The sequence below is a fragment of the Sceloporus undulatus genome, unplaced genomic scaffold, assembly GCF_019175285.1.
Source record: "Sceloporus undulatus isolate JIND9_A2432 ecotype Alabama unplaced genomic scaffold, SceUnd_v1.1 scaffold_13, whole genome shotgun sequence".
Lineage (NCBI taxonomy): Eukaryota > Metazoa > Chordata > Lepidosauria > Squamata > Phrynosomatidae > Sceloporus > Sceloporus undulatus.
In genome coordinates this window covers 3204522-3219233 of record NW_024802935.1, presented here as the reverse complement: position 1 = coordinate 3219233, position 14712 = coordinate 3204522, and the positions used below count along the sequence as shown (strand labels likewise).

At 39.1% G+C, this 14712-nt stretch overlaps 1 protein-coding gene across 1 annotated transcript in view; it reads left to right on the top strand.

Annotated features, from left to right (window-relative positions):
- Window positions 1-14712, top strand: part of LOC121917242 (pleckstrin homology-like domain family B member 2) — a 91134-nt gene that overhangs the window by 33150 nt on the left and 43272 nt on the right. Inside the window, 3 exon segments of the mRNA XM_042443004.1 lie at window positions 5376-5759; window positions 6494-6637; window positions 8537-8674. Coding sequence (XP_042298938.1) covers window positions 5376-5759; window positions 6494-6637; window positions 8537-8674 — 666 coding nt within the window.

Genomic DNA, 14712 nt, shown 5'->3' with positions numbered 1-14712 from the left:
GATTGTACCTGCTTTTCTTAATAGTAGATTAAGAGAGCAGTCCTTAAGTACATAGGCAAAGCTTGGAAAATTTACTGTTTTGGCACTTTACTTTCAGAATACCTCAGCCATCATGACCACTATATCTGAAGAAAATTCAAGTGCATTCCAAACAGTTGTGGTTAGTAATGAAGACCAGAAATACATTGTTGTTTTAAGCACAAATAGGTTCCCCAGTGAAGTGGCTACAAATTTTGGAATATCTACATTATGTTTAAGATTGTGGAAAAAGAATTGTGCATGCAGTGACTTTCGTTATGCATGTCGTTATGCATGTGTGCATGGGATTTGTATGACATTTGGTTGTTCAGTTGGCTGAGCATTTGAATGTGCATTCAGTTGCAAATGTTGCTGTGCTGCACTAGGGTTATACTGTACAATCAGTGTGTGCAGAGATGTGTGTTACACAGTCCTGAGGTAGGATTTTGGTCAAACTCTTTGTCAGAATTTATGTACATGAACTGTCTTGAAAATAGAGGCAATGCAGGTTATATGAGATTTTATTTTGCAGCCTAGCAAGATTTGTGCAGTTATATGATTGTGGATGCTAAGCAGGGCTGGGGCTGCTTACTACTTGGAAGAGAAACCACCAGGGAACCCTCAAGCAGGAAATACACCTTGGAGGGCCATAGATGCTAGCGAGAGTTGACAGTACTGGGTTAGATGGACCAGTGATCTGTCTTGTTATAAGGCACCTTCATATACCCCCTTTCATTCTGAAAGCTGGAAAGACTTTTGATATGAATTCAAATGCTTATTTTCCTGCTATCTATATTACTTGCCAATGTGGCTTGTTGATGTATGACAACTTCATGAATTTCACAGAGTTTTCTTAGCAAGGAATTCTTGTCACTTCCTTCCTGTGAAATATAGCTGACGGGAACTGATATTCACTGGTAGTCTCCCACCCGAGTACTAACCAGAGCTGACTCTGCTTAGCTTCCAAGATCATACAGGATTTGGTGCCTTTAGGGTTTTTAGCATATTCCTTCCCTAGACTCCATTTTTTTTTTTAAAAAAATTGAGAACAAATCAATATGAGCTATATAAAAGTATGCATTTTTATAAAGGGTTTTGTTTTTTACAATGATTATATTCTATGTCTTAAGAAGAGTAGAGTTACATCAATATTAAATGCAGAGGGTAGACACATTTAGATGTTGTTGAATTACTGTACAATGTCATTAGCCCTAGCAAGGTTTGCAAGTGGTGGGAGGTGGTGGGAGCTGCAATTCCTACCTGGAGGGCTACAACTTGCCCACCGATGACTTCATTTGGAGTGAACAGGTCAGTAAGCAGAATGGTGTAGTGAAGTTTGCATTTTCCACTCAACAGTGGAAACCTGCTGGGTGATCTTGGGCAAGCTACTATCTCTCGGCCTGTCCGGGAATGCTGCCAGCAAACACTGACAAGTGCTGATAACAGTATCTTCAGCCCAGTGAAAGTAAAGCAGACTTTGCAAGGAAGCAAACTGAAAGCAGTCTGAGAATACAAGCCAAGGTCAGGATTCCAGAAGTCCGAATGTTCCAAGAGTCAAGCCAAAGTCAGGATACCGGGAAACAGCGTGGTCAAACAGTCCGAGGTCAAAACACCCAGGAGATAACGAAGGTCCGGTCCGAGGTCAAGGTAACAAGGAATCAAGATGCGAGGAGCTAGTGCCAGCAGCAATCACGCCAAGGGATCATGCAATAAACTTTAGCAGCCAGCGACAGTCTCTCTCCCACTTAAGTAAGGGAAACTCTCCCTCGTGCCACCTGAGTCTGGTTGGCTAATTGCCTCTCAGCAATCCTCTTTGATCTGCACCTGCAAGCACTCTCGGCCCTTCTCTCTTGGTAGGAAGGCACCTGCAGGCAAGCTTCGTCTCCAGAGTCACCACTAGGCTGTGGTACCATAGGAGGCCTCTCTTCAGCACTAGGACCTGGTTGAACCTCCTCCTCTGGGGCTGGAAGAGCACAGCTGGGACCTGGCAGAGCAGGATCAGCACCTGGTGTTGCCTCAATCAGTCTTTGCTCTGGAGGAGGCTCATCCTCCTCCTCATCCTCTGAGAGCTGATCTTGGCTGGCCATGACACAGCCTGAGAAAAGGCAGTGGCAAACTTCTTCTGAATAAATCTTGGCAAGAAAATGCTACAGTAGGGTCACCACAAAATGGAAGTTGAATTGAAGGTGCATAACAGTAGTAGTTACTCGCTGCATAGTGCTTTTAACTGTGTGTGGAAGAATTGCTCATTTGCTACGTGGGATGGGGGATTCTGGGAGTTACTGTCAAAAAAGAGCACTTTTCCCAGTCTTTGCTGTGGACATGATGAAATCATTGATGTGTTCCTGTGAATGTTTGGGAATTCTGGGAAGTGAAGAGCATACTCTCCACTTGCTCACCCATTAGCCACAAACACTCTTCGTAACTTCATAGCAGAGGTAAATTAGGGTAAGATTTGTAGGCGTTCACTATGCAATAAGTGTTTATGTAATTTTACTGGGAATGACACTGCTGTTCCATCAAGCAACTGGTTATGCTGTGTTTTACTGTTAATTGTAGCAAGCCTTATAATTGCTGCTGTATATCCTTGATTTACAAAACAGGATGTAAATGTATGGTATGAACTGGGAAGTGAAGGTGTGATGAAATGGCGACTGGTTGGGAGCCAATAGAAAGGTGAGAATAGACAGCACAAAATAGCAACTGACAGAACTTCCTGTGCATAAGCTCTTCAGTACTCAGTTGTGCATGTTGAAATAGAAATGAGGTAACATATTCAGTTACTTCTGTAGCACTGATGATAGTAAAGGAAGCTATATTTGTAACTTAGATGGAGAGACATTCTTGTAAATATGAATGTTTAGAGACTTTTGATTTCTTACTGAAATGCCTGTTTTCAGCTTTACCAGTCTCATGCCTTTTTGAAAAAAGCCTTGTATTTGCTGTAAATTCCTGAACTTTTGGCTGTTATGAATTCCAGCTTTCAGCTGTTATACAGTATTTAGAATTTTTCGTCTGCATACACATTGGATGACAGGTTGTTCTTTAAATGCCCTTGTATTTTGAAGGGTTAAAATAATCTCTTTACACCAAAGCATCCAAGCAAGACAAAGGTAAAGTTGTTTTGTGTGGGCTTTAGTTTGATATAGCCTCTGTTGTAAAGAGTGGATGTGGAGGAGAGGTGCCAAAACGGAACATATCCTGTCACTGTACATGGGGGTGGACTCGGAGATCGAGTATTGTTTATCCCAGCTCTTAACTGTTTCAGCGATGGTAGTAAAAGTGCCATCAAAGTGCCCTGTGGCAGGTTCAAAGGATGGATAAAAGTTGGGGTTCCTGGCTGGCAGTCAGACGGTGCTTTCAGAAATGGGTTGGCTACTCAAAGAATGCAGGCTTGAGAGGAAGAGAGCAAATACAGGCTAAGCAAATGAAGAGGGAGCTGGAGGCTGGTGGAGAAAATGTTTGGAGGGAACAAAGGAGTTCTGAGGTGCAAAGATTTCATTGTCATTTTGTCTTTCTAGTGTAATGTGATGCTTGCCTTGAGAGGAAGGGAGGGAGGAAAAGAGGAGGGAAATTTGATTTAAGGGATGACTAGAAAGAATGCATTTGATTAGTAACATTACACTCACAGCTTAACAGTATGAATATTTTGTCTAACTTGAAAACAGAGTTCAGAAACAAGTACAGAGCTGTTCCTTCAGGGGTGACATGGTTGTTGTTTTGGTTTTTTTGCACTGATTTTTCATAGATATGCAAAACACCTGATTTTTTTCTCATTGAAAAAATTTGGGACCAAACTCCTTTTGGTTTGTAAACATCTGGATATTTTAATTTTTTTCCAATCTTCTATATGCCCCATCAAACTCAGAGGGACTTTATTTTGAATATCTGTAAACCTGTAATTTTATAGTTTAGAATAAATCTTTTTAATTCGGTGAACTTCTTGTGAGCAAATAGGCATGAGCTGCATACACCTACCTTCCATGTTTTTGTCTATGCTTGCTTTTGAATTTGGAGACAGAAGCCGAATATATTTCTGCAGGCTGTCACGTGGATTAAGCTTAAAAACACTTGATTGCCTTTAATTAGTCTAAGATGAGAGTTGTCAGAAAATGTGTTCATTGTTTTCTCTTGTGAGTGGGAAGAAAGGTGCTAAAGTAACACATTAGCTTGCAGCCTAAAGAAACATCTGTTTAAAAATTGTGACTTATACATTTTGCTTAAGTTATGCAAAGTCCTCTGTTAATGACAGCTTCTGCAAATCATTGATGTTGTAATCAGCCCTAGCTTCAGTCTTGAAATTATTTGTACAGTACTGCACATGTCAAAATATGTGCATAGAAAACTTAGGCAGGATTTTTAAACAGGTGTGATTCAGTGAACTTATCCAACAGTTTGCTTAGAGCTTGAAGATTCATGTATAGCAACTCATTTAAAGATCTGAAGTTCTGCTTACTGAAATATTTGCTTTTTAATGGCTATTCATAATTTTACCTTAGCCTCTTCTATATGAAAAATTCCATCATAGGGAAAATAACTTTAAAATATATTTTCAAAACAAATCCAGTGAATATTTATTTAGAAGTAAGTCCTTTTCCCCAAAAGACCTGCTGGATGAAAATGAGCAAAGTATTGCTTCAAACTAGGTAAACATGCATAAGATTGCTCTGTGGCTACAATTCCCCATACTTAACTACAAGTAAGCCCTGCTGAACTCAAGTGGATTATAGCTGGGGGAAGTGGGGCACCTACCAGTGAAATCACTTAGTGTGGCCTATACTTTGTACTATGAAGAAGGTTATTTTCAAATAACCAGTGAAACATATTTTAATTTTTATACTTAAAAAAAACCCCACATTGGAATCTAAACAGCAATTGCATTAAGTGAGGAGACTGAGGTTAGTTGATACCTTATGTCCCTTTTGATTGGTATTGTGTACCTACAAGTCAGCAACCGTTATGTGAACCTGTCACAAGTTTTGCTTTTGCCTTCCTCTGTGGCTGAGAGAATGTAATGTGCCCAAGGTCACCAAATGGGTTCACATAGCTAAGTGGGAATTCAAACCCTTGTCTCCAGAGTCCTAGTCTAACTCTGAAGCCATTGCACCTCACTGGCTCTTGCCCCTTTTGATACTGTGCATTTAATTTAACAAGAGTATACATGAATTGTGTGTTACTTAGGATTACACTTGATTGAAATCACTTGTATCTGTATTTCAGGAAATGTGTTTCGGATCAGTGTAGCAGGCTTGTTTGAGGTTTTTTTTAATCATGCAACTGCCCTATGCTGTGCAACATGATAGTATTAATTTCTTGTAATTCAGCTTTAATATTTTCATTTCTTTTTCCATTATAAGGAGCGCCAGCGGCTGGAAACAATCCTCAACCTGTGCGCAGAATATTCCAAACCTGACAGTGATCCTGCCACTGTCACAACTGTAGCTGATGTAGAAAAAATTAATAAAGAACTTGAAAAGCTTCAGCTGTCTGATGAAGATTCTGTATTTGAAGATTGTCAGATGACTCCAGAAACAAAACTGAGAAGGCACTTGCAGCCACCTACTGGAGATTCTGATTTCTCTGAATTCAGTGATCTTGGCCAAAATGCTGTGGGGCTCTTTCCTTCTGGAGGAGTCAGAACAAATAAGCATATGTGTGACAACCGGACAATTTCACCGTTACCTGCTTCTGCCTTTATGAAGGGTGTCAATGAATCTTCTTATCTAAGCATCATGTCAACGGTAAGTGGAATGTACTATGTAACAAGAACTGGTTGGAAACCTGGTTAGGACTTAAGATTGTTTCTGTTCTTTCATTGTTGTGTGCCTACAAGTTGTTTTCAACTGACGGTGGCCTTAAGGCAAACCTAGTATAAGTACAGTGGTACCCCGGGTTACGAAATTAATTCGTTCCGCCGCCGCTTTCGTAACCCGAAATACTTCGCAAGCCGAAAAACCCATAGGCGCTAATGGGGAAAAGCCGCGATTTCGTGTGAAATAGCGCCGAAAAGCACCAAAATTTTTTTCGTAACCCGGAACAGTTTTTTTGAATGGATTTTTTTCGTAACCCGCAAATTTCGTAAGGCGGCGCATTCGTATCCCGGGGTACCACTGTATAGGGTTTTCTGGATCTGAGAGTATGTGACTCATGCAAGGTCACCCAGTTGCTTTCCATGGCCGAACAGGGAACCTAACTTTGAGTTCCAGTGTTGTTCTTCTTGGCTTTACTTAGTGAAAAAAAAATTACAATTAAAAAATTCACAGTTTAAAACAGACCTTAAAATAACATGAATGAAAAAAATGTTCATAGGTTTTTTTTTAAAAAAATCTCATTTATTGTTCTTTTTTATTATTAAATATTTGCTAACCCAACCAAGACTTTGTTGCTGACATTTGTCTGAAAAAAAAATGACAATGGAAAAAAGTACATTTTGAAAACCCTTAAGTTAAGAAATACAATTGTTGATTTATTGCAGACACCAGAATGCACAAGTGATGAGCAAAGAGCACTGCAGCTTAATCAGATGGAAGAACAGCGCATTGTAATACTGAATAACCTGGAAGAACTTGAACAAAAGATCAAAGATTTAAACGATCAGATGGATGAGTCGTCCAGAGAGGTAAGGTATCACTGGCATATATGTATGACTTACTTTAAGTAAACATAGGGTAATGCAAGATGATGCATACATACAGCGCACTCGCGCTGTATGTGGGCTCGCCATACATGGACTTGAGGTTACGCATATGGTGAGCCCTAATATGGTGAATGAGGTGCGCCCCTGTGGTGCACACAGTGCCGTTGGTATGCACCCCATTCAAACAAATGGGGCTTGATCTTATACGGAATTTGCCCTACGCAGGAGGGTCCATAACGGACTATGCTTAGTCTATGTTTACTTAGAAGTGAATTTTATTATGTTCAGTGGGACTTATTTTCTCGTTCAGGAATGAGCAACTGTTAGAGGGAAACCCTGGAGAGCTGCATCTCCTGTCACCCCCTCCCCCCAAAAAAAAGTTGTTGCCCCAGATGCCCCTCAGAAATCCTCAAGGAGAAGTGAGAGGCACTATTGCCACATTTGCCTTTCCCTAGCCAAATTAGGCCCAGGAGTGGCCACCTTTGCAACAGGGAGGAATGCAGGGATCCCTTCCTGTTCATTTTTTGTTTGTTTGTTTGTTTGTTTGTTTTTAAAGCCTTAGCTGGGTGTAAAATGTCTTGGGGAGATGTGGCAGAAGATCATGTGGGGGCAACAAAATTTTTAAGAAAATCTTGAGATTTTTTTTTTGATCCCCTGTGGGGTACAGAATGGCCCTGGGAGCAATCTAATTAATATGTTTTGAAATACAGCCCAGTAAAAAATATATATACTGTATCCTAATTATGGTACTGGCTAATTTACATTTTACAAATATAAATTGTAAAACATTACTTGGGAGTATTATCTAGCCAGCATGGTGTAAGTGGTTTGCGCATACTACTTTGATTCTGGAGAAGAGGGTTTATATCCCCACTCAGCCATAGAAACTTTCTGGGTGAGCTTGGGCAAATCACACTCTCTCAGCCTCAGAAGATGGCAATAGCAACCCCCCTCTGATGAAACTTGCCAAGAAACAACAATTACATGAGCATTTTTAACAGACAAAGTTGAGATGAAGAAGGATAAGGAAAGAAACCCATATTAAATATACAGTTGGCTCTTCATATTTGTGGCATTGACTTGTGAATTTGATTAATATGCGCCCTCTAGGAATCTCTAGGTCCGATAGCACAACTCTGGTCAATGTCTGCCAGAAGGTGTGCTGGGGGACCTAGGAAGAACACTTCTCTAAGCATTTGTAGATTCTCTAGTGCAAATCTCTGGTCAGTTTCTGGACGACGTTCACCATAGAGTTTTGCTGGAGGACCTAGAGCAGTGATGGTGAACCTTTTAGCGGCCAAGTGCCCAAGCTGCAACCCAAGACCCACTTATTTATTGCAAAGTGCCATGTCCCTCTGGCTTTCTAGTGCTGGTGCAACGGCACATGTGCCCACAGAGATGGCTCTGAGTGCCACATCTGGCACGCGTGCCATAGGTTCGCCATCACTGACCTAAAGTTTCCTAGAGAGGTGTTCTCTCAGATAAAAAATAGTGGGATTTTTTATTCTTGGTTTTTCCACAGTCACTGTGCCCCCTAACCCTGGTGATTGTGTAAAATAGTAATGGGATGAGCTGCTCCAAAAGGGACAAGTGCAAATGCCCGCTGGAAGGAAATCAGAAATCCACAAGGCAGTAGAGACAGAAGAAACTAGATAGTTTCTGAAAGCAAGTGACATGGAAGTTTGATTTCAGTGTTCAGTATTTTCTAATAACTTTCTGTTTTCATATATGTGGTCAGACACCTCAAGAGAAGTTGATAATGTGGCTTGGCATCAGCAGTTTTTAAAAAATGTGTATTATGCATGAATAAGCCTTCCAAAACTCTGTGTCAGGACTTCTTTGTGAGCTGGATTGAGGCTGAGAATTGTTTTGTGTTCTTAGATGGACATGGAATGTGCCCTGTTGGATGGAGAGCAGAAATCTGAAACAGCTGAACTTCTCAAGGAGAAGGAAATACTAGATCATTTAAACAGGAAGATAGCAGAGCTGGAGCGAAATGTTATTGGCGAAAAGACTAAGGTAAATGAAGACACATCACCATTTTTGCACAATTTTCAGAAACAGTATTTGAAAAGTAAAAAGTGTCCTTCGATACCTTGTTTTAATTTAAAAGAACAGTCTTGTGAACTTGCGGACTGCTCTCAGAGTTCATGGCAGCCAAAGTAGAACAATAACTTGAAACTGGCATGGATTTCGATCCATATTTACATCTAGGTTGTTTAGTGAACAACTGTTATTAAAGAATACCATGTTGAGTTGAGAAGGATTAAGAATTTACACTTCAGAAAGGTGTTGGGTGCTTTCTTACTATATTCGATCACCAATTGTATCCATATTGTATCACAGTACAGTAGCTTCCTTGGTGGTACTGAAAATTTCATGTGAATTTTAACAGTTCAGCTAATTTATAAAAATCTTCTCATAATTGCTTAATATTTTCAGGTTTGTACACTATTTACATTTGTGATGCACCCGCCTAAACACAGCTTTGATAATCTGTTGCAGAATATATAAATGAAGACTAAAATGTAAAATCTAAATACTGTAGTAAAAGAGCTTTGAAGCACAATTATATTAAGAAGGTTTGCATAATAATTCATTTGAAAGTCTAATAAAGCCAATGTGTAAACATTTTAATTTCAGTGGGCTGCCATCAGATACTCATCCCAGTAATTTTGAAATTAAGTCCAAAGTAGGTATTGCATACCGTTGCCAGTAACAAATCTCCAGTGACCTTTCTTCCACTGCAGCTGATGGCTCTGGTAACGGTACTGTTATCTCCAATGTTTAATCTGAACTAGAAAAGAGATATCTAAGGTGCTGAGACATATCTCCAAATTAATTTCAACACCTTGGATAGCTCTTTCAAATTTAGATTAAAACCCAGAACAAACCCATTTCCTTCCTGATATCAGAGACGCCAGTTGCTGTATTGCCTATGGGTAGAGGGGGTCATAGGAGGTTTATTACTTTGAAGCATGTAAAGATCAAGCTAGACATACAGTTAGCATGGACATTTTTGTTACACAAATAGCAGCTCTGTGAATGCCTGAGCAATTTTGGGAATATCTCTTCCTGACATACTCTCAACAAAAATTGCCTGTCCAACAATCTCCCACTGTTGTCAGTTCAGGCTTCCATTGAAATACATTTTCCAGCTTTGGTAAGGTATTCCTGCATTGCCTGCCTCATTTGCATGATTTCTGTTTCCATGTAAAAATGTGAACATTAAATGAATTTACACACCATTGGAAACCACAGGAATGTGCATTCACCAGACTAGCAGTTTATAGGATGGATGTTTGAGTAAGCACACAGAAATTTTTACCCTGCAAGAAATTTTCTATTCACTTCAGTGGAAGACAACAGCATGTGTGCATTGCTTACTGTTTACAGATTGGATTCACTCAAACTTCCTGGAGTACTGGAAGCCCATGAAAATGCTCATATATTTTGTTTATAATTGATAATGTACGTTTTCAGTCACAGTTTACTTTGTAAAACTGTTATATATTTTTTAAAGTTGATTTTAGTGTGAGGACCCCCATTTTTTCATCTGGGAAAATCTGATCTTGCTTCAGTTATCTATACCTTGCTAACTGCTAGATGCTATAATAGGAGCTCACAGTATGAAATTAGCATGAACTCAAAATGTGGCAGATGACATAGGAATCATAATCCTTTGAACACTTGCCTAGAGTGAGGCATTATATGTGATGCAGGTACTGTGTTTACATACACAAAACTCTGTAGACGTAACAATACCTTGGACTGGCAGTAGGCCTGAGAATTGGGCATTGCAGGTGAGTAGTTCAGAAGTGGGATCAATATGGTAGATCATTGGATCCATTTACTCCAAAGGCTCTTTCTTAGCTGTGAAGGCCCTAAAATAAGCTTAGGGCTTATACCACATACAATCCTTACACACACCATCATGGGGTAATCATAAGGAAAGGAGAAAAAGAAGAAAAGGATCATCCGGAATAATGATGTGCAAAATATCCTCACCACAAATTGACAGAATTTTGGCAAGATTTTGGCAGTCATCTTGCCTCTTCAATATGAACTTGTCCACTGATTCATAAGGTTATCAGAGGAAATCCTACTTTTGAACATTATTTTCTGCAGAGCTTAGTCATAGATCTACAACAGAAAGAGCAATAAATTCAAATAGTGATTTCCTGTCATGGAAGCCCCCTTTTTTGAATAGAAGCACCTTGGATCCAGCCTAAAGAGTCATTTTTGTGCGTCCGGATTGTGGAATGCTCTCCCTTGAAAGATTCACAGCACTTACTCTGCTCTGCTTCTTTTTGATAAAGAGCTTTTTGTGAACTATAATTTGGAATGGTTGTCTTGCTATCTTCCTATATTGTTTGATTCTGTTGCATTTTGTGTTATGTTTTTATTGATGAATGACAGTTTTACAATATAATTTTAGCCACACTGAAAACTCTTACTTTTGAAAACTAATGTAGAGAGTCTTTTTTAAAGAACAACAACAATAATAGATCCCACGTAATAACCATAAACATGTTTTAAAGGCATTTCGATCGATTACGTAACAATTATTATGACTACAAAAGATTTTATAGATTTTGCTCATGTTTTCATTTATGTTACACACTCTCCATCTACTAGACAGTAATTGAAGACGTGTTGTTGAATTTTCTATATGTTGGTATATTTAATCTTACACACATTTGATACGGTTTAGTGTTATTGTTTAATGTTTTGTAGCTTCCAGTAGCACTTCAGTAATGGTTTGAGGATAGCTTAAAGAGCAGCTGTAGTTTGCCTGCTTATTAGGTATCATTTTACTCATTTAAGGCTGGAATTCTATATTCAGTTACCTGAGAGGAAGTACCATTGAATTTAATGTTACTTTCATGTGAGTAGATCTGTATAAGTTTGCACAGTTAGTTTCTTTCTGCAATCTAAAAGCTTAGGTCGTATCATTTCCCTTCTCATATTCCATGTTATGGTATAGCTGTTCATTTCCAAGCAGCTGTTGCGGTTTGCTCCACTGGCGAATAGAGTTTAGAGAATAGTGAAATGATATCTGTATACAGTTTGTGAAAGATAAAACCAATTTCATTCATAGAAATATAGCACAAATTATGAGAGTTCTGTTTGTGATAGTGATAGCTTGATGTTTATGGAAAGAGTGAAGGACTGGAATTAATTCTTGATCTTGGGCACCTGTTTGACAGGAAGTCTTGTGCAGATCCAGCTGACTGTTAAAGACCATCTGTTTCAGAAGCTTGTGAAATTCTTAAAAAGAGATATCATGAATGAAAAGATAATCAGTTTTCCATCTGAATGCTTAAAATAGACCAAAGGATTCGTAGAGTTAGAGGAGACCACAAGGGCCATGAAGAATGTCTGTACTACTTTTTTCATGCTTAGAAGGATGAAAACAACAATAAGAATAAATGAATTTTGGTCTATTAATGCACTCAAAATAAAATTTAAAAAATATTGGTCTTGACTCTTAATTGTCAGTTCTAACTAACATTTAAGCAAAGAACTCTTTAAGGATGTAGCCACGCTGCAGAATTAAAGTAGTTTGACATCACTTTAATTGCTATGACTATCCTGTAGAATCCTAGGATTTGTAGTTTGTTGAGGCACCAGAGCTCTTTGACAGACCAGGTTGAATTCCTCACCAAACAACAAATCCCATAATTCTACAGGATGGAGCCAATGCAGTTAAAGTGGTGTCAAAATGCTTTAATTCTTCAGTGTAGTTACATCCTAAGTTCTGTCGATTCAGTGGATCTGTTCTCATTGGAACTGAAAATTGGATTTAGGGCTTGGTTTTACTGCAACACAAACCCAATAGTTTTTTTTTAAAAAAAATTACAGCCAGAATTATCTGAATAAATTATGTTAATTAACTTACTCCAAATATTTTGAATAAAAATGATCCAACTGTATTCAAGATCAACAACATGGTGAACTATCATTTAGGCTAGGCTGTTTACTCTGTACTATGTATTTTCTAGTGCAGAATAGAAGAAGGAATACAGTAATGGGATTTGGAAAAATACTACTGAGAAGGATAGATGGAACAGTTACTACAGAAGAGAGTAATTACTCTTTCCACTGGCAGGTGAAGACATTTTTAACTGGGCAAGGGTTTTGAATTTTAATTATGGAGCTGTAGTTTGTGTGCAAATACGGTAGTATACTGTATTTTTATATCTTCAGATTTAATTATAGTTTAAATAGTTGTTAAATGTTTCAGCTATTTTAATTATGTTTTTAATAAGGTTGATTTTTAAAAACTTCTGTAAATTAATATTCTAACTGGATCTTTTCAAATTTATTGTTAGCTGCCTTGAATTCCATTTTGTGAAAAAGGTGGAATATGGGTGAGGAAAGTTCCACAGAACCCCAATTTTATGGCCCATAAGGTCTCTGATGACCACTAAAGCTTGCCAACCTGTAATTTATTTATTTTTTACACTGATTTTTACCTAAATCCCAACTGGATTGTCTAAAGCTGAGATTGTGCCCAAACTCTTGGATGGTAGGAACATTAGAAGTTATTTACATTGGAGCTCCCTACTGGTCTGTCTAGATAAGTATTATCTGCTGGAAGACTGTTAAAAGTGCAGAACATAGGAATGTTTCCTCATGTTTCCCACACCCCTTTTGTTTAGTCCCTCAATGCCTCTGGATACCCCCAACGTTTTTTAAAAAATGGGCAGGCAAAAATAAATAAATAAAAATGCCCCAAATCTTGAAGAAATATTTCCCAAACATTTCTTTTTCTAAATACTGTACTCCACAGTTATTCCCACTCTGAGTAATGGCTGAAAGTATACACAAAATGTATACTGCAAGTAGGTTTCTGGGCTGCATTTTCTGCCAAAGTGGAGATACAAAAGTGAAGATTAACTCAAGTCTTAAGCCTAGCAACAGCCCCATTTTTTTCCAGCCTTGTTTTATTTGGATATGCCAAGGACTGAATTTAAAATGTTCTTATTACTGAGCAATCCAAGCCTTTTTAAGTGCCAATTCTGGGAAGAGGGTTGGGTAGAAATCATATAAATGACTAAATAACTATCCAGCAGTTGAGCTGTTGGGAACTTGTGGTCCCACAGATGTTGAATTCTGCAGTTAATGGTCATTGATGATGGAAGCAATACTTTAACATCTGGAGAGTAACATGTTCTTTATCCCTGAAGACCTAAAATAGCTTTCTCCCAATAAACTGAAATTACCAATTACACCTGCTAGAGGGGTATGGCAGGGCATTTTCTGCCAAGCCCATTAATTTGGTGGGGCTTTGGTGGTGGTGGGAGAGTTGGAGAGGTACCATGACCCATACTGGGGCAGCACATTTGGACTGCAATTTGCCTACACTTAGAGGCTGTACAAACCACCCCAACAGAGCAGCTTTGTGCAACCCATGGGAGCACCAGATCGGGTCTGCGGCAACCACGCGCCATGGGCCCAATCTGGTGCTTTGCTGTCCAAAAAACAGTCAGCAAAAAAGAGCCGCTACTGCTGCTGCTGCGCTGGCTTTTCACCAGTTCTTTGACGCAGCACATCTAAATGCTGTGCCGAAGAAGGGGTGTGACATCACCTGTTGGGCGAGCGACATGAGACCAGCATCAGAGTGGAGTCAGGGCATGCAGCATGTTGTTGCCACACCCCACTCCACCCCGATGCCACTGTTTCTTGCAAGTCTGTACAACCCCTTAGTTTTGATAAAAAGGTTTGAATTTGTGTTGTGCCCCTGAATTTTATTATAACCCATTAAAAACTTGTTGTAACCTGCAGCTAATGCTGTAGGGTGTAATGGCTGCATTTGGACAGTCATCCGAAGTATGATGACTTGCTCTCCCTTACTCTTCCACTTGTGCTCAAGCTTCAGTGAGCTCAAGCCAAAGATCTTGACTTGCATTAAGACTGTTTCCCATTACAGTTTAATGAAAGTTAGGATTTTTCAGTTGTTTGGATGCAGCACTGGATTAATGCAAGCCAGCCAGCATACATTAGGAGGAGAAGAGAACCATGACAATTAATAAAATTTGGTTTATTTTTGA